This window comes from Microcaecilia unicolor, chromosome 1 (assembly GCF_901765095.1).
Source record: "Microcaecilia unicolor chromosome 1, aMicUni1.1, whole genome shotgun sequence".
In the NCBI taxonomy this organism is placed as follows: domain Eukaryota; kingdom Metazoa; phylum Chordata; class Amphibia; order Gymnophiona; family Siphonopidae; genus Microcaecilia; species Microcaecilia unicolor.
In genome coordinates, this window is record NC_044031.1 from 121,266,553 (window position 1) to 121,290,620 (window position 24,068).

The 24,068-nt window shown below is 45.8% G+C and overlaps 1 protein-coding gene across 1 annotated transcript in view; it reads left to right on the forward strand.

The window, feature by feature from the left end:
* LOC115468148 (cilia- and flagella-associated protein 69-like) overlaps positions 1-24,068 on the forward strand; it is a 640,933-nt gene that overhangs the window by 571,057 nt on the left and 45,808 nt on the right. The window contains 1 exon segment of the mRNA XM_030199696.1: positions 22,098-22,291. Coding sequence (XP_030055556.1) covers positions 22,098-22,291 — 194 coding nt within the window.

Sequence of the window (24,068 nt, forward strand, 5' to 3'; positions counted from 1 at the left end):
AAGCCAAGGTTCGTAAGTTCGAAGCTCTGAAGCCAAGAAACTCACAGCCTCAGGGCCCCGCCCTCGCGTCAAACGTTATGACGTTGAGGGCGGAGGCGGAGCAATTCACTCACATCGACGTCGGCCACGGTGCCACAATGGGCCACCCACTGACGACGAAGGTGCGTTGGGTGGGGGTGGGGGCCACAGTCACACATCGATGGTGGCCACAGCGGCGCAATGCCGTCACTAACAACCAAGGTGCGTTCGGTGGGGGGGGCCCACAGGAAAGCCTTGCTAGCGCCCGTTTCATTGGCTCCAGAAACGGGCCTTTTTTTACTAGTAAGAAAATAAAAGATTGTGTCACTCTGCTTTTCTGCACAAATAAAACTGGCAGTCACAAGCTACTTCCATTGCTGATTGGATGATTTGAAAACCCACGATGCTTCAGCCATCTAAACAAATCAAAACTGCCTGCAATTTATAAAAGCAGCAAAAATACATGGATGACCATTGCCCTGTTCAATGAATGGTTTCACCAGTCATTTGTTCCATCTGTTCGAAAACATTTGCATTCAAAGAAGCTTAAGGAAAAGGCACTCCTGTTCATAGGAGCCAACTTTTCAAAATTATTGGGGGTGCTAAGCCCAAATGAAAATAACCCCTCCCTGGACAAATACAAGGAAGTTTTTCAATATTGGAGGTGCTCAAGCACCCACAGCACCCACAGAGTCAGCTCCTATGCTCCTGTTGATGGATAACTGCCCTGCACACCCCCCAGTGGATTCTCTGATCTCAAGGGATGGGAAAATCCGAGTTCTCTACCTTCCTTTGAACACCACATCCAACCACTAAATCAGGGCATAATCAAAAACTTCAAACACAATTACAGACGAGAGGTAATTTCAGCCCTTGTTTCATCAGAAAATCCTAACATTCCAGAATTTCTGAAAAAGTTGAATCTGAAAGAAATTATTTACATGGTTAAGAAGGCATGGGATGATGTAAAATAAGCATCTGTTGAAAACTGTTGGATGAAAGAAACTAGGGGCGAGCAATCGCGCAATTAATTGTGTGATTAAAAAGCCATACATTTTAGTCCATATATTGAGGCTTATTTTCAAAGCACTTAGCCTCCCAAAGTTCCATAGAAACCTATGGAACTTAGCCTCCCAAAGTGCTTTGAAAATATGCCTCGAAATTCGTGTAATTCCAGCAAAATGTAGTACTGAAAGTGAAATGAAAATCAATACTTTAATGGTTCTGTAACATAACTTTCAAAAGTGTTATATGCCTTTACAAAATGTATTATTGAAACTGAAGTGAAAATCAATATGGTACTGTAACTTAAACTTAGTAATAGTATTATTCTGCCCTTCCTGCACAGTTCACTGTTGATATGTATAGAAGTAAGATGGTTGCTAACCGAGGTGGCCTGGTTGGTTAGCTCGAGCTGTGAATAGAGTACTTTCTCACTCATGACCTTGGCTGTCTTGGATACTCTGCTAAATGCCCACATTTTTGTTTTATTTTTTGTTTGGAAAGGTATTGACCAACGACATCTTTACCTTCAAAGGACCCCCCCCCCACCCTGGCATCTTTACCTTTCAAAGGACCCCCCTGGCATCTTTACCTTTCAAAGAACCCCCCACCCGGCACCTTTGCCTTTCAACGGACCCTCCACCCGCTATTACCTTTATAGCTGAGTTCTGGGTTTTTCTCCTTCCTCGCTGTCTCAGTCGTTGTCTTCTTCTGCACGGCCGGGTACTGCAGATACTTGAACCACGCCATGCAGGAAGTTGGGGAAGTCTCGTGATTTCAAGTCTCACGAGACTTCCCCAACTTCCTGAACGGGCACAGTGCAGCTCAAGTATCTGCAGAGCCCGGCTGTGCAGGGGAAGACAAGACTTAGAGGCAGACATGGGAAGCAACTGCTTGCCCTGGGATATGTAGTATGGAGCGTTGCCACGATTCGGGTTTCTGCCTGGTACTTGTGACCTGGCTTGGCCACTATTTGGAAAACAGGATACTGGGCTAGATGGACCATTGGTCTGTCCCAGTATGGCTACTCTTATGTTCTTATATTCTTATGAGGCAGCAATGAGGAGAAAATCCAGAGCTGAGCTATATAGGTAAACACGGGGGAGGGGGGAGGGGAGGGGATTAAAAGAACTTTCTGTGTTAAAAAATTAGGGTTTTTTTTTTACTAAGGTGCACTGAAAAATAGCCTGTGCTGTTGTAGGCACATGTATTGGACACGCGCAGGTCCATTTTTCAGCGCATCTGCAAAAAGGGCCTTGTTATGGGGCTGAAAATGGACGTGCATCACAATATAAATTGGCGCGTGTCTATTTTGGGCCTGAGACTTTACCACCACCCATTGACTTAGTGGAAACGTTTTACACATTAACTGGGTGGTAATTGTCAGTGGTACACTGCAGATCACCGCCCGGTTATTACCATGTGGTAGAAAATAAAAAATATTTTCAGACGCGTGTATCGGAAGTGCATAAAAATGGAGTTACCGCCCAGGGCACGCGGCAGCCAGGTGGTAGTTCCAAACTGATGCATGTTGGACGCGCGTAGGCACCTACGTGCCTTAGTAAAAGGACCCCTCAGTGCGTTAATCTCATTATTAATGCGTTAATTGCCCACCCCTAATAGAAACGTCTGCAAAAATGATTAGTGACTGGTTGAAGTGGGGCGAAAATAATGATGCTGGTGTTCGTAATACGGAATTTCTGTCAGAGGAGGACATTATACAGGCTGTCCAACCACATCATGATATCCCAGAGAACAACCAAAGTGACAACAGGGATGATGAAGATGATGATGTGCCGGCTATGAAAATTACGCCTGCTGAAGCAATTGCTGCTCTTGATTTAAGGAGGAATATGCGGCTGAACCTTAATAAGTCATGCATCTTAGGCAAATGACTGATCTTGCAAGAAAAAAAACGTATCAGTAACCTAAAACAGCTTAAGATTGATGACTTTAAAAAATGAGCATTTGTGTTTTGTTTTGTAAATGATTTTTGCAGAAATACTGTAAATACATGCAGTGCTCTAAATAAACATTTTCACACTTGGTCTTTGAGGCAATAGTACTGTATTTCTTTATTGTTCCGGTAATAAGCGTACTGATAGTACACGGTTACATAGCCATGCCCCCTGAACACCACGTACTAACGGTGCTCCACTGTACTCCCTATTCTTGTTTCTGATCATGTGGCTATCACATTACTGCTCCACCACAGATAAGGGTAATTCTCAATGGAGATTTAACAATAATCTTTTAACAGATTCCGATTTTATCAACACAAAAATTGAAACTTTTACATCAGAATTTCTATCTAATAATCTACATGAAAATTGCAACATCGAGGTGCATAATCAAAAGGGACGCCCAAGTTTTGTTGAGGACGTCCTCGTAAAACTTCCCGATGGAGGGGCGGGGAAACCCGTATTAACGAAACAAGATGGCCGTCCATCTTTCATTTTGATAATACGGTCAGGGACGCCCAAATCTTGAAATTTTGGTCATCCTTAGAGATGGTCGTCCCTAGACTTGGTCATTTCTGATTTTTGGCGATAATGGAAACCAAGTACACCCATCTCAGAAACAACCAAATGCAAGCCCTTAGGTCGTGGGAGGAGCCAGCATTTATAGTGCACTGGTCCCCCTGCCATGCCAGGACATCAACTGGGCACTGCAGTGGACTTCATAAAATGCTCCCAGGAACATAGCTCCCTTACCTTGTGTGCTGAGCCCCCCAAACCCCTCCTAAAACCCACTACCCACAACTGTACACCACTACCATAGCCCTTACTGGTGAAGGGGGCACCTAGATGCGAGTACAGTGAGTTTGTGGTGGGTTTTGGAGGGCTCGCAGTTTCCCCCACAAACAACAGGTAGGGAGGGGGATGGGCCTGGGCCCGCCTGCCTGAAGTGCACTGCACCCACTAACACTGCTCCAGGGACCTGCATACTGCTGTGATGGATCTGAGTTTGACATCTGAGGCTGGCAATCAATATTTTTAAAAATATTTTTTGAGGGTGGGAGGGGCTTAGTGACCACTGGGGGAGTAAGGGGAGGTCATCCCCGATTCTCTCCGGTGGTCATCTGGTCATTTTGGCCACCTTTTTGTGCCTTGGTCGTAAGAAAAACACGACCAGGTAAAGTCGTCCAAGTGCTCATCAGGGACGCCCTTTTTTTCCATTATGGGTCGATGACATCCATGGGTTAGGCACACCCAAGTCCCGCCTTTGCTACGCCTCCGATATGCCCCCTTGAACTTTGGCCTCTATGCCAGCCTCAGATGTCATACTCAGGTCCATCACAGCAGTATGCAGGTCCCTGGAGCAGTGTTAGTGGGTGCAGTGTACTTCAGGCAGGCAGACCCAGGCCCACCCCCCTCCCTACCTGTTACGTTTGTGAGGGAAACTGCGAGCCCTCCAAAACCCACAACAAACCCACTGTATCCAAATCTAGGTGCCCCCCCCCTTCACCCATAAGAGCTATGATAGTGGTGTACAGTTTTGGGTCAGAAGAGAACTACAACAGTAGACATCGGACCACCCGTGGCATCATCGAGCGCACCTTTGGACTACTTAAGAACAGGTTCCAATGTCTGGACTGTTCTGGAGGGGAGCTCCTGTACAGCCCCCAAAAGGTGGCAAAGATATTCCTGGCCTGCTGCATGCTACATAATTTGGCCCTGTGCAGAGAACAGGCCCTCCCAGAAGAGCCACAGCCACCAGACCAGCAGGCCCCAGATGAACAGGATGAGGAGCCCCCTCCACCTCCCGCCCACAGAGCAGAGCACAGTGCACACCAGTTGGGAATCAGAGCCAGGCAAAGACTGATCGAGACAAGTTTTGTTTGAGAGTAAGCTTACATTTATTTATATCATAAGTATTTACATACCACCACCACCACCACCACCCTCACCCCCCTGCATGTCCCATCACTTACCCCGCCCCCTCCCCTGGCCCCATCCCCTCCTACCCCTCCCACTGTGTTCCTTTGCAGCTGGTGCTGCAGGGGACGTCTGTTCAGACTGCTCTGATGAGCTGCTCCCACAGTCCTCCTCTGTATCCACAAGGCAGCCTGCTGCCTCAGCTGCCCTGTGGAAGTCCGGCCACCTTGCAATCGCTGTATCACCCTGTAACCTGGGCACAGGACCCAGAAGGGGAGCTGGTGTGGTGGCTGCTGCACCAGTGGCTGGGGAGGCAGATGATCTTAAGGTCCTCCTCTTAGCCGATGGTTGCTGTGCAGTGGAGGATGTTGATGGCAGTTCTTGGTGCTGCATCAGGGCTGGAGTACGTGCTGTCAGGTCACGGCGCAGGCCCTCGATGCTATGCTCCAGCCGTTGGAGTTGCTGAACCATATCACGTTGGGCCTGTACCGCTTCCTGCTGTGCCTGGAGCGCTTCCCGCTGCACCTGGAGCGCTTCCCGCTGCAGCTCTATTTTCTGCCGTCGGTACTCCTCCATCTGCACATTCTGGTGCAGCAATTGAGTGGCGACGCACAGTAGTTGCCTCCTCTGGCTGGATAGCCTGTGGCGAGGAGGTGCCCCCCTTTCTGCATCTTCATCAGCAAAAGCTGCAGGTGGTGGAGGTAGAGCCTCTGCTGCAGATGGTGGAGATGGAGCCTCTGTTGCTGCCGCTGCAGGTGGTGGAGGTGGAAGTAGAGCCTCTGTTGCTGCCGCTGCAGGTGGTGGAGGTGGAACTAGAGCCTCTGTTGCTGCCGCTGCAGGTGGTGGAGGTGGAACTAGAGCCTCTGTTGCTGCCGCTGCAGGTGGTGGAGGTGGAACTAGAGCCTCTGTTGCTGCTGCAGTGGTTTGCTGGGGCTGTTGCCCACTGGGGCCAGCTTCATCTGAGTGGCTGTCATCACCTGCATAGCAAAAGGGGAGGAAGTGTGTTGGTGAAAATAACCCACTTTTGTTTTTCACTATTCATAGACATAGCCCCACACTTGAAGACCCAGCAAAGAGATGGTGAGGAATGGGATTGGCAGGCAAGCCACAGATGTCATTGTACATGGTACAGAGCTGGAGACAAGGAGAGTGATTACAGAGACTTATGTGAAAGACAGCCACACAGGCAGCTGGGTAGAGGTCATGGAGGGAGAGCCAAGAGAAGGACACCGATCACAAATTCTGAAGAAGTGCCATGAGGTAGCAATATGGTTTTAAAACCAGTTCTAGCCAGTCTAGCAAGTCAGTAGTAAAACAAGACATGCACAAAAATCCAAGTGCTCGTCAGGGACATCCTTTTGTTTTATTGGGGTTAAGTGAAGGACATTTGTGCAGGTCTTGTTTTACTACTGACTTGCTAGACTGGCTAGAATTGGTTTATGAACCACGTTGCTGGCTCCTTAAGTTTAGTGCATGTGGCCAGTGGTGTGCTGGAGCCGGCTCGCACGAGCCGGTTGTTAATAAGCGCGACCGGCTCTCCTCCCTCCGGATCCGGTCCCTCACTGACCTGACTCTGAGTCACCCTGCCTTGTCTATCGAATTCTTCGGGGCAGGCAGTCTTGCCTGCCCACTGCTGGCGCTGACTCTCCCCTGCTGGGCATGGGTGGATGGAGGGGAGAGAAGGGTCACTGGACATGGGTGGATGGAGGGCAGGGGGAGAGAAGGGGAGAGAGAAGAAATGCTGGACATGGATGGAGGAGAGGGAAGAGTGAGGAAGGAGATGAGATGAGGGAAAAGGAAGAGGATAAAAACTGCACATGGATGAAGAAAATAGGCAGAAGCTGGATCCACTGGACAGTCAAGTCTGCGGAGGACCAGAAATGAAGAAGAAAGGAGAAAAAGGAAAGAAATAAATGGAAAGGAAGCCCTGGAAACGGAGTTAAGAGGACAGATAGCAGCAGAATCGGATACTGGGCCAGCATGATCAGAAAAACAGTCACCAGACAAGGTAGAAAAAATCATTTTCTTTTCAATATAGTGTTTGGAATATGTTCACTTTGAGAATCAGGTGCTGAACGTTAAAAGTTTATATTTATTTACTTATTTATGGCATTTTATCGCACATTAAACGTGAATTAGATTGGAACCTGGGATCATTTAAATTTTTTTTCCTGGAGTAATGCATTACCATCCCCTCCCCCCAGGCTCTCTTCCTGGCTATAGTGAGCTGTGCAATTTGGGGGGGCACAGAGAGGGACCAGGGAGAGAGCCTGTTAAACATTTACCAGCACACCACTGCATGTGGCCCACAGTGGCTACAGCACAGAGGTGTGGGAAGGAAATATGCAGAGTTTGGTGATGGGAACAGAGGAGGGAGTGGGGAAGGGCCCCAAAGCTGTGAAACAGTGGTAACCTACACACACTACTATTACTAACCATTTCTATAGCTCTACTTGGCATATGCAGCGCTGTACATCTGAACATGAAGAGACAGTCTCTGCTCAATAGCGCTTACAATCTAAGACAGACAGGACAACTAAAAGGTAAGGGAATTACTAAGGTGGGGATAATGAGTAAGGGTACTGAGCAAGTGAGTAGTGGTTAGGAGTTAAAGGCAGCATCATAAAGGTGGGCTTTTAGTCTAGATTTGAAGACAGTCAGAGACACACATTGCTGGAACTCCTCCCCACCACCTCCCTCCTCCTGTCCCCCACTTGTGTAAAACAGGAGTGTAGTGCAGCACAACAGATACCCCAGCTTCATAATGGTCAACCTACCTGAGCCCTCAGGCTGTGTTGAGGTGTCAAGGGACCCAATGCCGTGGATCCCCTCCTGGGGTAAGAGCCCATGAATGATCTGCTCGAGGGGGGTGAGGTTAGCAGTGTCATCTGATGGGCGGTTGGCACCAGCCTTCCTCCTGACCTCACGCCTCAGCCTGCGCCACCTGCGCTTGCAGTCTTCTATGTCTCTGTCACAGTGAAAGACTGCATTCACCTGGTCTCTTACCCCCTCCCATTCGCGCTGCTTTGTAGTGGCAGCCAGCCTCTGGCCTGCGGGAGCGAAGAGATTGTTGTGTCTTCTTTCAATCTCCTGGACCAGTAGCTCAATTTCTGGATCTGAGAAGTTTCCCTTGCGGGTCGGGGGTTGCTTTGGCGCCATTGTACCAAAGCGATTTGAAAATGCAGAGAAGGACGATTAAATACTCACCAGGGACGCCCATGTGATGGGCGTCCCTGAGATGGGTGGGCTAATTTCAATTATGGACACAATCAGTAAAGGTCCCCAGCTGCTCCAGTGATTTAGGCGGCATGATTTTGATTATGGGCAGAGAACTATGGGAGTCCTCAGCTGCTCTGTGTTTTGGGCGGTGCAATGTTGATTATGGTTGGAGAACTATGGGAGTCCTCAGCTGCATTCCCTTTATTGGTGCCCCTTTAAAACGGCATTCTCTGTGCTCGCACTTTTGCGGTTTTTCTTTACATTATGTGGTGGTATTTCAAAGCATTTTACCTTCACTTATAGTAAACCTTGTTTTTGCCACTGTATGCTTTTGAACAGCTGTTTGGAGCTGCCAAGTTATCCATTCCAGGAGGGAGACTGTTTGGCCAGTCCTGGATTTCTGCCAATCTCATCCTGGTGCATTATGGTACCTGCAGCACTGATTTCAATGGATAGAATCATGGACTACAAGTTCCACACTGCTTTGGGATGTAAGTTTAAAACCAGGACCGGCTAAAGAGTCTCCCTCCTGGAATGGGTAACTTGGCAGCTCTGTGTTTGTTTGTTTGTTGGGTTTTTATTTTTGGTGTCAGCTGCTGGGGGTTGGCCTCAGCCACCGCCACTTCTGTTTGCAGTCTTCCACATCCCTTGAGCCAGTCTGTTACTGCCTCCCATTTGCGCTGCTTTGTAGTAGCAGCCAGCCTCTGGCCCATGGGAGCGAAGAGATTGGGGTGTCTTCTTTCTATCTCCTGGACCAGTAGCTCGATTTCTGGATCTGAGAAATTACCCTTACAGGTGGGTGCTTGCTTTGGTGCCATTGTACCAATCATGTAAAGAATCTTGCAACACAAGTTTAAGGTAAGCTCATACCTCTCAGCTACTTGGTCAAGGGCTCCCCATTCTCTGTATGTTCTTTGCATTCAACTGTTACCTCTATTTTCACCAGGTTTGCCGGTGGTTGCTGTGCAGTGGGGGAGCAGTGCGGGTGTAAACTTTGCTTGTGTTGATGCATCAGGGCTGTACTGTGTGGTTTTGCTGTAGGAGCTGCTATATCGCTTCCCTTTGGGCCTGTCCCACTCCCCGGTAGGTTTCATCCTTTATGTGCTGAACCCTAGTCCCCATTTATGAAGTACCCACCCATTCTCAAGGTTGCTGGGAGGGGGGAAGAATATATGTAATGAATGTGTTTTCCACATTATTGAACACAGTCCTACAATCCTCCATAGTTATGGAACAACAACATTTCTAAATTCTAGCCTGCAAACTATTTTCAAGGTGGCCACAGGTACTGAGCCCTTAAGTCATCCGAGAGGGTTGCTGGTTACAGTTCCTAATCCAAATTACCTGCAGGTGGCTATAGCCTGGTGGCTGGAGTGGCCTAGTGGTTAGAGCACCAGTCTTGCAATTTAGAGGTTGCAGGTTCAAATCCCACTGCTGCTCCTTGTGATCTTGGGCAAGTCACTTAACCCTCCATTGCCTCAGGTGCAAACTTAGAGCCTTCCTGGGACTGAGAAATATCCAGAGTACCTAAATGTAATTCACCTTGAGCTACTACTGAAAAAGCTGTGATCAAAATAAATACAAAAACATATATTTGAGCCCTTCTGTACCTGTTGTATTATATTGTGATGAAGTAAACATCCATCTAATGCTTTTACCATTGTTTTCCCTTTTCTCCTCAGCACTATATACCATTGCTCAATATGAAAAGATGACCCAGCTGTTTGTAGCTCCTTTGTGGCCCCCACCAATGTGGTTTGGTTGTGAGTAAGTGTGTCTGGTGATCAGAGAGCAAACATTGTCTAGGTGCTACCTATGGTTATCTCCAAGTTTCTACTTGGCAGATCACTAATGCTAGACAACATATCTATTATTTACACAACTCTGTGCTGTGGAGCTCTATGGTAAGGGGGGGGGGGGGGGGAGCCTGGATGGGCATTTGTGTTCCTCAACAGAAACGCCCACCCAGCCTCCCCCCTTATCATACAGCCATGCAGTTTGGAAGGAACAGGTGGCCTTCTGTATGGCCACACATCACACATATGTCCCAAAGTTTCTCTGTCACAGTTCACCTGTCATGCAATCCATATTGCTGCCTCTTCTCACATCAACCCCAGCATTTGATAATATGTAGTGCAAAAAGACACATACCCTGTTATATGAAAAATATGGAATGTGTATTAAAATAAACCAAACAGAACTATTTACAATTTTCTCCCCTCTCCCCCAAATGTCCTTTACTGGTGGCCATGTCCTCCTCCCTGAATGGCCCTGCGCAGCAGGCTAATGAGCAGCACCAGGAGCAGCCTCAGTGCCCTAAGGTACTGCTCATTAGCCTGCCACATTGCCCCCATCTCCTATCTCATTGCTGACACCTCCTGCAGTAACTGATTTTGGGTACTGAGCAACTGGTTTTGCCCAGCAATCAGTTGCTGCAGGAGGCGCAGTGCTGGGGAGGGGGCTGGGGAAGGGGATGGGGCTGGTGATGGGGATGGTGCTGCGAGGGCTGGAGGTGGTGGGGCGTCCTCATTCTCCTCCTCCTCCTGAGCCTCCTCGGCCGCCTCCTCCTGCTGCTGCTGGCGCCCTGTGTATGTAAAAGGATTGTCTTTGAAATCAGCACCTCCAGCATGGCTTGCATAGTGCAGGAGCTGGCTGGCCTGAGGTGGGGGATGGGGAAAGGTGTGGTGAGCCCTGGGCTATACCCATGGGGTGTGAGATGCATGAGATGACATGACAGGGAACCCTGGAAGCTGGTCTGACAGAGTACACAGGATATGTTGGCAGAGCACACTCATTAGTCAGCAGCATGTTTGCATTATGATTTGTGACTAGGGTTGGCTGACCTGTTTTTGTCATCCACTAAGAGTAGCACCTCAGTCAGGAATACCATGAACCAATATCCACCCACCCCAGAAAGGGGGATACAGAAGTGAGGCATGACATCTCATTCATCTCAGAGAAGGTTAGTTGGAAGATGCAACCACACTCATGGGAGAGTAGCTGCAACCTCAGGCCTTGATCTGGGACAGAGGTGTTATGACTTACTAGTTGCCTATTAGCCACATGGAAACTGATATTGTACAGGACATTTGCATTATTAAATAAATACATTTACAAATGAGTACAGGCGCCCTGTTTATAATACTTACGTCGAGCCCTGAGGCGCCATCTCGCTGCCCTGATTATGTCAGGGCTCTCCCTCTTGGTTCTTCGGAACCTCCGCCGGAGGGACTCGAGGTCTCTCCGAATGCCAAATCTTCTGCCAGGGCTGGTCCTAGGGTCTGTGGTTCCCCCCTACAGACTATCGGTTGGCGCCCCCCCCCCCCCCCGTCTAGCATCTTCTTTCTCTCTTCTCCCTCCCTCTTCTCCCACCCTGCCCCCTTTTTCAGCCCAGTGCCTTAAAAGGTGAAGAACAAGTTGAAGAACAGCAGGCAGAGGGAGCACAACAAAAAACATTGTCTACCTCTCCCCCTCCTGTGTCCATTGCCTTCTAACCCCCTACCCCCTCCTGTCCATTGATTGCAGATGGTGCATTCCCCCCTCCCTCTCTCCCCCTCTCTCTCTCATCCCCCTCCCTCTGAGTTCCAGGGTCCCTCTCTCCAAATTTTAAAAGCCATCTTCTTACTTCGTCGGGGTTACGGCGGCAGTAGCACGCAGTGAAAAGCATGCAGGCTTGGCGCTTCAACCTTCCCTTCTCTGTCTCTCAGCTCTGGTCCCGCCCTCATTTCCTGTTTCTGCAAGGGCGGGACATCTTGGCTCCACATCTGGTGGGTCACACGTCATGACTGACGTGCACGGACCGTTGTCATGCGTGCGGGGCCTTATTTCTATGAGTACGTGTTCACAAGTGTGCCGTCTTTCTTATCTGAATCATTATGAAGTGTGCGAACCTCTTCATATGTACACAATAAAAATATATATGTTCCTTATATTTCCCATAGCTGCATGTTCCGCAATGTAGTTGGGGTGGGACATTCAGGTACAGGAAATATAAGGAACATTGATAAGTGTCAAATACTGTAACAGAAAACGTAAAACCCCCGAAGAACGATATGGTGGCAGTTGGGAGAGTCCTTTTTACTATAGTTTAGGCGGCTCTAATTTGGGCGTTTTCAACCGTGATAATGGAATGTCTAACGCCGTCCATATTATGTTTCCGTTATGTATGCTTGATTTTGGGCGACTTCAAGAGGGTGCCCTAATTCATACTTTGATGACCTTTTGAAAATGCCCCTCTGTGTTCTGTAATTTTCTTCTTTATAATAGTTTCCACTATTTTGCCTGGCACTGATGTCAGGCTTACCAGTCTGTAATTTCCAGGATCACCCCGGAATCCTTTTGAAAAATCAGCGTCAAATTGGCCACCCTCCAATCTTCAGGTACTACAGACGATTTTAACAACAGGTTACATATGTGGAGGAGTAGCCTAGTGGTTAGTGCAGTGGACTTTGATCCTGGGGAACTGAGTTCAATTCCCACTGCAGCTCCTTGTGACTCTGGGCAAGTCACTTAACCCTCCATTGCCCCTGGTACAAAATAAGTACCTGAATTAGATTGTAAGCTCTTTGAGCAGGGACTGTCTTTCTTCTAGGTTTGTGCAGCGCTGTGTATGCCTTGTAGTGCTATAGAAATGCTAAATAGTAGTAGTAGTAATATATGTAAACCAATTTGAATGTAGTTGCAAAAACCTCAGGCAGTATATCAAGTCCCATTTCCCTTTCCCTAACAGTAGATCAGCAATTTCATGCTTGAGTTCTTTGAGTATCCTTGGATATATGCCATCCAATCCAGGTTTACTACTCTTTAATTTGTCAATTTGGCTCACTACATCTTCCAGGTTCACCGAGATTTCTTTCTTTTCTTCCACATCATCACCCTCGAAAACCATTTCCAGTACAGGCAGATCTTTTACATTTTCTTCTGTAAAGACCGAAGTAAAGAATTAATTTAGTTTCTCTGTTATAGCAGACATTAGGGCCCTGTAGTGATGCTGTTAGAAATCCTTATAGGAGCGGATGAGTGGTAGTCTCTAAATGATTTTCAGAGGACTGTGTTCTTGAGGAGCTGGATAAATTAATGGTAGACAAAGCAATGTAGTTGGATAGCATACATCCGAGGGTACTGAAGGAAGTTATATCGGCTCCACTGGCTGATCTTGTTAATGCTTCTCTAGAGACAGGATTGGGCCCAGAGGACTGGAGAAAAGCAGATGTGGTCCCTCTCCACAAAATAAGGAAGGTTTTGAGAACTACAGGCTGGTAAGTCTGACTTCTGTGGTATGTAAATTAATGGAAACGTTTAAAAAAACAAACAAAGAATAGTACATTTTTTGGAATCCAAATGACTACAGGACCTGAGGCAACATGGTTTCACTAGAGGCAGGTTTTGTCAGTCAAATCTAATTAATTTCTTTGACTGGGTGACCAAAGAATTGGATCGAGTCAGAGTGCTAGATGTGGTGTTTTTAGATTTTAGTACAGCCTTTGACACGGTTCCGCATGGATGACTAATAAATCAACTGAGTTCCCTTGGTATGGGCCCTAAAGTGACTGACTAGGTTAGGAACTGGTTGAGCAGAAAGTGACAGAGGGTAGTGGTAAATGAAGCTCATTCTAAGGAAAAGGATGCTACCAGTAATGTGCCACAAGGTTCAGTTCATGGGCCAGTTCTTTTTAACATTTTTGTAAGCTTTGCAGATGATACTGAAATCTGCAATAGAGTATACACCCCTGATGGTGTGGATAACATGAGTAAGGACTTAGCAAAGCTAGAGGAATGATCTGGACTTTGGCAGCTTAGATTTAATGCTAAAAAATGCAGGTCATGCAAAAACCCAAGGGAACGATACAGTTTAGATGGTGAAGAACTTTTGTGCACAAGAGGAGTGGGACTTGGGTATGATCATATGTGATGATCTTAAGGTGACCAAACAGCAGTGGTGTACCAAGGGGGGGCGGTGGGGGTGGTCCATCCCGTGTGCACGCCGCTGGGTAGGTGACGCGCGCCTGTCGGCTCTGCTCGTTCCGTGCTCCCTCTGCCCCGGAACAGGTTACTTCCTGTTCCGGGGCAGAAGGAGCATGGAATGAGCGAAGCCGACAAGTGCGCGGCACCCCCCACAGCAGGTAAAAATGCACCGGGGGGGGGGGGGGGGAAGCAGCGGCGATCCGCCCCGGGTGTCAGCTACCCTAGGAATGTCACTGCCAAACAGGTAGAAAAGGTGATGGCAAAAGCTAGAAGGATGCTTGGGTGTATAGGGAGAGAAATGGCTGGTAGGAAAAAGGAGGTAATGATGTTCCTCTATAAGACTCTGGTGAGACCTCATTTAGAATATTGTGTATAATTCTGGAGACTGCACCTTCAAAAACAGGATATAAACAGGATGGAGTCGGTCCAGAGGGTGGCTACTAAAATGGTCAGTGGTCTTTGTCATAAAGCATATGGGGACAGACTTAAAGAACTTGTATGTATAATTTGGAAAAAAGGCTGGAGAGGGAAACATTTAAATACCTATGTGGCATACATGTACAGGAGGTAAAGTCTCTTTCAAATGAAAGGAAGTTCTGGAACAAGGGAGCATAGGATGAAGATGAAAGGGGATAGACTCAGAAGTAACCTGAGGAAATACTTCTTCATGGAAAGGGTGGTGAATTCATGGAATGGCTTCCCAGTGGATGTGGTGGTGACAAAAACAGTATCTGAATTCAAGAGAGCTTGGGACAAGTACATTGTCCCACACAGGATCAGTAAATTGGTCTCTTTATTAGAGCTGACTAATATATCTTATTGTAATAAGAAGGGAAGACGGTGAGAGAAGGCTCTCTCTCCTTCTAAGTCACCCTGAAGTAAGACAATCCAGTGCTTACATTTATACCCCTTAAACACACATGAGGCAATTGTTTCATCTATACAGATTTCCATAGCATCAGCAAAGCATCTTTTTTAGAAGGCTGAGCTTAAATTAAGCAAGTATGCTAAAAGTCTAAAGTATAAGGACATGGGGCAGTGGAAAACATATTACATAGCATTTCTCAACTACCTGAGAGGCGCAATTGAGACCTGAGACCTTCTGTGTCAGGGGGTCAGGGCACAGGAGCCTGCAGCAGAGCCTCCTGAGGGAGGAGTTCACAGAGGCACACCACATCTGGCGCCAGATGGTAGCCCTCTGGCAAGATTTACAGGCATATGTGGCAGCTGCCACCAGGCCAGGATCATCACCTCAGACCAGCCAACCTCAACCTGACCCAGCACGGGGGCCTGCTTTCCAGAGGGCAGCTGCAATAGCGACCACCTCTGAAGAGAGTAGTGGAAACCCTACAGAGGAGGAGGACACATACCATGCTGCAGCTGTTACAAGGGTGACTCAAGGAGGGGGAGGCGAGGGAGTGTGTGTGATGGGGAGGGGTATAATGTGGAGGGGATGGGGGGTGTGATGGGGTGGGGGTGTGTGCACAAAGGTAGTTAATGTGTTGTCCACAATAAATGACAAAGACAAATTTTTAGCAAAAGGTATATATCAGTCTTTCCCTGGCTTGGACCCCCAGTTGGTGTGCACTCTGCTCTGCTCTGTGGGTGGGTGCGGGAGGGGACCTCATCATCTTGGCCTTGGGCCTGCTGCTGTAGTTCCTGTGGCTCTTCTGGAAGAAGCTGTGTTGTGTGCTGGGCCAGGTTATGTGGCATGCAACAGGCCATTAATATCTTGGCAACCTTTTCTGGGGAACTCCCTTGCAGAACGGTTGAGACATCAGAACCTGTTTTTGAGCTGTCCAAAAGTGTGTTCTATGATGCCACATGTGGCCCAATGTCTGTTGTTGTACTCCATATCACCTGTGGTTTGGGGGTGCACTAGCAGGGTCATGAGCCAGGTCCATTGTGGATATCCTCCATCACCTGTGAGGGAAAGCGGAATGAGAGACATGGGTGTGTGTAACCTGGTCTGGATACTTTGTGGAGGTGGGGTGTGACTTGTGGGATGTGGTTATAACTGGTGGGTAGCAGTGCAGAGGGTTTGTGAGTGCAGGGTGTAACAGTGTGGCTGGTGTCTGTTGCGCTTACCTAGGAGCCAGCCCTCCGTGATCTCTCCTTGGTCAAACCTCTTATAGATTCCAGAAAGCTGTAGTATGCATGCATCACGTATTGGACACACACATAAACAGTCTCCCCATGGGCATCACACAGAACTTGCATATTCATGGAGTGGAATGCCTTTCAATTCCTATAAGTGGCCTCGTTTTCCTGGGGGGGGGGGGGGGGGTCTGAGTGCGACATGTGTGCAGTTGACACCTATGACCGAGAGAAAGTGAGCTATGCTATAGAACTGAGCCATGTTGTTCTGCAGGGCCTAGGGGGTAGCGGGGAAGGTGATGTAGTCTGAGGTGTGTGTGTGAGGAAAGCATCAAGGAACTGGGTGAGGCAATTGGAAATGGAGGGCTGGGTGAGGCTGGCATTCACTGCTAGAACAGACTGGAAACTACCAGTGGCCAGAAAAGCAAGGAAGACAGTCACCTTTAGGTGGACAGGGATAGGATTGCTCCTACAGGTCTGGGCCTGTAGAAGAGGTTTGAGCTGCTCACACAGGTGCTGGATGGTAGCCCTGTCAAACCTGTACCTGGTGAGGCATTGGTGAGATCCAGAAAACTGGAGCGAGGCCTAAATACCTGGGGACAGGAGTATCTCCTGCGGTGTCTCCACTCCAAACCTTCTTCCACTTCCTTCAAACTGTGAGCCACCAGTGCATATAGTGAATCCACTGTCTACTACCACAGGTGCAAATGACTTATCCAAACCTGTGTCACTCCAAAAAGACAGTGCCCAGCACTCACTCTCTCACCACCAGCAAACAGTCATGACACACAGAGACACGGAGCTATCACTCCCTCTCCCAACACCAGCACTCAATCCTCACACACAGCTGCAGCACAGATCACTCACTCTCCACTCACCAGCAAACACTCCTCACACACACACACAGCAGCACAAACCACAGGGTTAAACTGGGAATGGACAATAAAGGAACACTGCAAGACAGAGGACAAGCAGGTCAGGGATGGGTGTTACTGGGGGGAGAGGATTGGCAGGTATGGACAAGGGAATGGGTGAAGAGATAGAGAGGAGGCAAGGAGGGAAATATGACAGGAACAAGGTTCAGATTAGGGCAAACAGACAAACGGTAACACAGCATTCAGGCACTCTCAACTTTCTCTCAAAGTATCACTTTCTGCACTCTCCAACGCCTCAAATTCGCATATGGGTCTAATGACAATTTTGCTCTTACCCTGGACGCTTTTATATTAGATCTAATTAAGGATGTTGTCCTTCCCGCCACTGAGAAACCATTTTACTATCCGTTATGGGTTGGAGGCGTTCATTCACTAAGACCGCCCAAGACACGCCTTTGAACACCCCCTCTGGAGATGTTTTAATCTGGACATACTAGCAATTTAGACAATTTTTTTTCTTTTGTTTGATTATACAGTTTGGATGTTTTTCTCTGAGATAAATGTCCATCTGCCTTTTAGGTCATTTTTTTAAATACATTTTTCTGATCTTCCTCTGTTCTTTTTGTTTAGGGAATTGAATGTCTAGAAGGGATTTTTGTCCAACTGAAAATGTAAATTGTTTGTATAATGGTTGGTGTTAGACTGTGTTTTCCCTTTTCCATACATTAAAGTAAAATGGAAAGGTTGTTGTCTGATTTATAGTTCCAAAGATAATTACTAAAGGAGAAGTAGTAAGAAATTAGTTTTCTTAGGGCAAGTGGAGAATTTTATGTGTTAAAATAGTTTGGAATTATGTAAAGGAAAAAATAGCACCATATTTTAAATGTTTTGCACAGTTAAAATTAGGATGCTCATGTGCTTTGGCATTTTCAAGACAGGCTGTCCCTGTGGCCTACAGGTCAGAGGCAGGACTCCTGCCGCAGGAGATATGATCTAAGACACTGTGGCTAGGCAGGGGCAGCACTTGTTGCCAACAGACCCTTCCCATTGATTATCCTAGGCACTCCCTATTTTCTATCAGTTTCCATAGGCTTACGAACTGCACATTTATACCGTCTTCTGGATTAGATCTGGTGACCACTGCTAAGATAGACCTAAAGGCCAAAGGGCTGTCTCACTGCTGCGGCTTTTTTTTTTTTCTATTGGGTGGCTTATATTAAGCAGGTCAGCAGTGAGAACACCCACACTTAGTTGAAACTGGAAATAGCACAGAAAGTTCAGACAGTCCTTAATTTGTCATGATGTTACACTGGTCAGACAGGAATATTTATTTAATTCTATGCAAGAGGGCAGAGGATGATCCAGTTTAGTGTGGCCCTGTGGTTAATAGTAATGTGTCCTCTTTTAGGGTACCTTGAGTGAGAGAGATTGCTTAGCTGATAAGTTTGTACTAATGGGCAGCCGCAGGAAGGAATGATGCTTGAGTTCTGCTCAGTGTGGCTGTTTATTATTGTACAAATGCCAGATGTGAGCTGCCTATGCCTTGTAGCGCTATAGAAATAAGTAGTAGTAATAAAAACAGTAAAAAAAAACTGGAGGTTCGTGCTAAGACCTACAGGTGAGGTTGTGGCGTCCCTCCTCCCACTCCTCTTAGCCTTATGCTTGCTGAAAAGCTAAATCACCACAAATCCCGCCCCCTGCTCCTGTACAAACACAAAAATATGAAATAACCATAGCATGGTGGAACTGTGGCTGCTCGGAACTGTTGACGAAGTGTGTTTGTATCGGCTGGGAGCAATTCACTAAAGCACCCTCGGCGGGGGGTGATGGGAAGCGCCGATTCCGAAGCGGTAGCACGCAAGTTCCCGAGCAGAAGTGGGTGGTGCGCGCTGTCGAGAGAGGCAAGAAACGTAACATGGTGTGCGGTAGCAGGACGCTACTCAGGAAGGTTAGTGTAACTCTACCACACACCTCATTGCAACGCGTAGCATTAGCTTCTTAGCACTCAGCAGTTTCTCTGAGCACGGAAGCAGCTTAGCAGAGCCTTTAGCGAAGGAAGAGGGAATGAATGAAGTGGGTCACCGGTCATTTTCCCCGCTCCCCCCTTCTTTTTCCTCTTAGAGGACGCATGGAGGCTGGAACAACTTAAAGCCTCTGTGACTTGGCTAGTTACAGTACTGTTTTGTTTGCTGTGTTTTTATTCTGCTAACTGGTTTAGGGTTCATCTGCATATCAGCCAAATATAATAGTATTAACGCCATGCAGCAGTAGTAGTGTAGGTCTTATGCTCGAAGCTGTATTCATGTAGAGAAGATTAAGGATGATGGATAACGTGTTTTCTGTGTTGAGCAATAGTAACAAAAATATTTTTACGTTTGTTGATTCGACTTTTTGGGTGCAAGTCGAGAAATGCATTATTGTCAGTTTATCCAGCTGGTCATTTTTCTATTACCTGTTTTATATAGCAGTGCAAGAGAGCATACCTTCCGTTGTAACAACATCCCTATATGTTATGGCCTGGAAGTTGGAAATGCTCCATGACTTTTCTAGCATCTGAGAATGATGACTGCAAGTTTGTAACTCTGCAATAAATAAATAGTATATAATATTGAATGCTACTTCATACTATATGCAATCAGTTTATCTTATTGGGCAGACTGGATGGACCATACAGGTCTTTATCCGCCGTCATCTACTATGTTACTTTTTAGATAAAATGCATATGAACCTTCTGACTTTTGAGTGATGGGAAAAGATCTTATTGAAACTTTTGTTCTTGGTTTGGCCCTGTGACTCAAGGTGTAGTGCTGCTTTCTGCAGTGTGGTATACAAGACTAGGGGTTAACAGCTTATTTAATCACGTATTTAGCCTGTTGTACTGAAAGCCCAGATGGGTTACAAAAATTACATACATAATAAAATTACAAGAAATAACAATACAAACATAATATATAGAACAAAATCTCAACCTTAGAAACAATATAATATATAAAATCATATAACATTGTGAATTCCACACCATACAGCAAACATCGTTCGCTGTGAGGAAAGCTTATGTTATTCCCATTGCGGTTTGCCATACTGCTTTGGAAGCTTCAAATACTGAAGAGAGGCAGTGGAGCAAGCTGGTATGAGGCACTGAAAAAAGTGTGCTCTCTATCTCCCTCTGCTGGTTGATGGACACAACCCATCTGCTATGACTAAAGGAAAGAAAATTATCATGGTAAGAACCTAATTTTCCCTTCATGACTCCACAGTAAGAAAAAGACTGGGCAAAAATGCAATTCATGGGAGAGAAGCAAGTGCACTGCCATCCAAGAGTAACATCAGTGCTTGTCTTAATTTGCAAAAACACACTTGGATGATTCCCATAGCCTTTTGAGATAAAGTTCTATGGAAAGAGAGGTTAAAAGTGGAATTCTTTTTTAACAACACAGGTCCCATTAGGTCTGGCATAAAGCAAGTACAGCATTCCACAGTAAGAACATCATACCAACAGTCAAACATTGGTGGTAGTAGTGTAGTAGGACCTGGAAAACTTGCCATTTATTGAAGGAACCATGAATTCTGCACTGTACCAGAAAGTTCTAAAGGAAAATGTCTGGTCATCTGTCTGAGCTGGAACTGAAGTGTCCCAGTAATTGGGTTATGTAGCAAGACAATGATCCAAACCTCACAGTGAGTCTACGGTTGAATGGCTGAGGAAAAACAATATCTACATTTTGGATTGACCTAGTGGAGGAGTGGCCTAGTGGTTAGGGTGGTGGACTTTGGTCCTGGGGAACTGGGGAACTGAGTTCGATTCCTGGCACAGGCAGCTCCTTGTGACTCTGGGCAAGTCACTTAACCCTCCATTGCCTGCCGCATTGAGCCTGCCATGAGTGGGAAAGCGCGGGGTACAAATGTAACAAAAACAAAAAAACAAATTACTGACTTGAATCCAACAAGATGTTATGGCAGGACCTAAAACAAGCATTTCATACACAAAAACCTATGAATGTGTCTGAATTAAAGCAGTTCTGCAAAGAAAGGTGGTCTAAGATTCCTCAACGGTGATGTGAAACACTGATATCAAACTATAGGAAGTGTTTTATTGCAATTATTGCTGCTAAAGGTGATGCAGCCAGTTATTAAATATAAGGGGCAGCTACCTTTTCACATGGGTGATATAGGTGTTGGATAACTTTACTTAACACAGTTATTATTACCTCATTTATGTGTTTACTCAGGTTCCCTTTGTGTAATATTTCATTTTGTTTAAAGGTCAGTGTGACATAGATACAATAATAGGGGAAATCAGTAGGGACGGGGAACTTTCACATCACTGTATAGACCTCAATGTTGCCTTTATAAAATAGGTCCCTTTTTGGAATACTTCCAGCAGTGTCCTGTTATAAACTCAGGCCTATCGACTAGGGAAGTAAGGTAAAATAATAAGCTTATTGGGCTGCTTTGTGGCACCAAGGAAATTCTTGAATCATAGATAAAACAGGTTTTATTTAAGCAGTTATTCTGTCCTCTTTTAAAAAAAATTTTTTTTTAAAGGACATATAACGCCAAATATACTCATCCCCCCCCCCCCCCCCCCCGCATAAATTGGGAGGACAATTTTACAAGGCATTTCCAGAGATTAAAAAAAAAAAACCCAAAAACTTTTTACTTGCAGAAATAAGTTTTTATAAACTTATCTTTCTGGGGCAATTTCTCCAAATAGGTTACTTTTGCGCATTTTCACGACAGTAATGAAACTAAGTCAGGGTATGTGGAGTATGTTCTCAGTCTGTCAGACTTATTGTTAATGCTCGGCATAGTACCATATGGGTAAAAGGTTCATATTACATGTATGTATATAAGTGTACTTGGACTGCTCGCTCTCTCTTTCTCTTTCCATTTTGAAAATAAAATTACCCTAAAAAAATGAGAAACCTTTTCTGTACATCTGGCTCATACTGCTATATTTTGGTATATAGTCTTTCAGTACACATCCTTGATAAACAATCAGCCTTGCAAATAATCATTTTATTTTGTTTTGCTTTTACTTTAGTATGGAAACTTCATTGACAATTTAAGGTTCTGTGTGAAAGGGGGAGCTGGTGGAATGGGACTCCCTCGATTGGGTGGACAAGGGGGAAAAGGTGGCGATGTCTTTTTTGTGGCCCAAGCTGGCGTGACCTTAAAGAAATTAAAAGATAAATATCCCCTGAAGCGGTTTTCAGCAGAGCAAGGAGGGAACAGTAGGTGAGTCATTGCTATTGTGTATCAACAGCATTCAAGTTTTCTATCAAGTGTTTTTTTAATTTCTATTTGTAATATTCATATTTATGTGTATTTTTAAATACAGAATATACTGGGTTAATCTCCAAGGGCTGACTTTGTTTTCTGATTTTCATGTCATTTCCAGCTGAACTTCACAATTACTCCCTAATTCTATATATAGCATTCAAAATTGCATCCAAATTATACATGCGATTTCACTGCTTAATGAGCCAATTAGCACCGATAACTGAGTGGTATTAATTGGTGATACTTGGCAATAATTGGAATTTATACACGCATCTTTATAGTCACTATTCTATAAAGATGTGTGTGTAATTTTTTTCCACATGGGTCTGAAAAGGAGGCTTGGGCATGGGTGGGTCAGGGGTGTTCTAGGATTTGCACAGATCCTGGTGCTAAGTGTTACTCTATAAACTGTTCCTAACTTTGAGCGCCATTTATAGAATAGCGCTTGGTGTGGGGTTTTTTTTTTGGCACTTAATTTACAGAATTGATTCCTTTCTTTTATTTTGATATCCTACATGTGGAATTTAAAAAAAATTATATAAAAGGGATTGGTGTCCATCTGTCCATTTGTAGGCACACTAACTCTCTAAAATGGGCTAGAAATTCATGAAATAGTCATTTTTTTTTGTTTGCATGCCAATATTGAATAAATTAAAAAATCAGGAAACAACTCTCCAATGAAAATTTCCATTACTTTCTCAGGAAAACTGTTAGCCACTGTTGGAATGCTAATCATTGCTCAATTCCAAAAACTTCTTCTCCCTCCCTCCCCCCCCCCCCCCCCTCAGTTCATAGCGGCATGTTCAAACAGAGATAAGGAAAAATTGAAGCAACTGGCAAATGATGGCACAGAAAAGTGCTTCTGTAGCCTACTCCTAAATCCACAGCCTCCTAGGCTAATCCATATATACTCCCTCTTCAAACACATTACAACAACCATCTTCACAGCCTACTCAATCCCATACACACCTCCAATTCCCCTTACACTTCATACACACAACCCCAGCCATACATGCAGCCCCGTTCACTTGCCACCCACACACATGCAAATCCCTTATGATACATACCACTCACATATTCACACATTCCTACAGTCATCATGCAAACTTACAAACCATAGGTTCCTACATACACACCCCAGCTCCCCATAAACCCACTTACCTGCCACCCTGAACACATACAGTACTCCTACATACTTTCGCTCACCTGTACCTCGGTTCCCCAAACATACCACATGCAAACTTAGAATCCACAAACTTCTACACTTGCATACTCGCACTTCCTACACACACATCCATCCTTGCACACTTCAAAACACAACCACACAATTCTGGCTACTCCCACCAAATACATTTATGCTGGGGAGGGGGATGAGACAAGGATGTCCATTGTCAACCCTTGCTCTTTGCTGTCACTATGGCATCTTTAGCAGAGTGCATCAGAGTGTTGATATTAAGAGCATTGAGGTTGGGGGGTCAGTACTAGTATGAGATGCAAATTTTTAGTCAAATAGCAGCTATTTGAGCAGATCAGAAGCATAACGTCCTCTTATGACAGAAGAGGAGGCGTCGCTGAGGAAGGCTTTCCCATTTAGGTGGGCAAAATAATTTTGATATTTGGGAGCGAGAGTACATCTATTAAGAATATATTGGGGCTCATTTTCAAAGCACTTAGACTTACAAAGTTCCATAGGTTATTATAGAACTTTGTAAGTCTAGGTGCTTTGAAAATA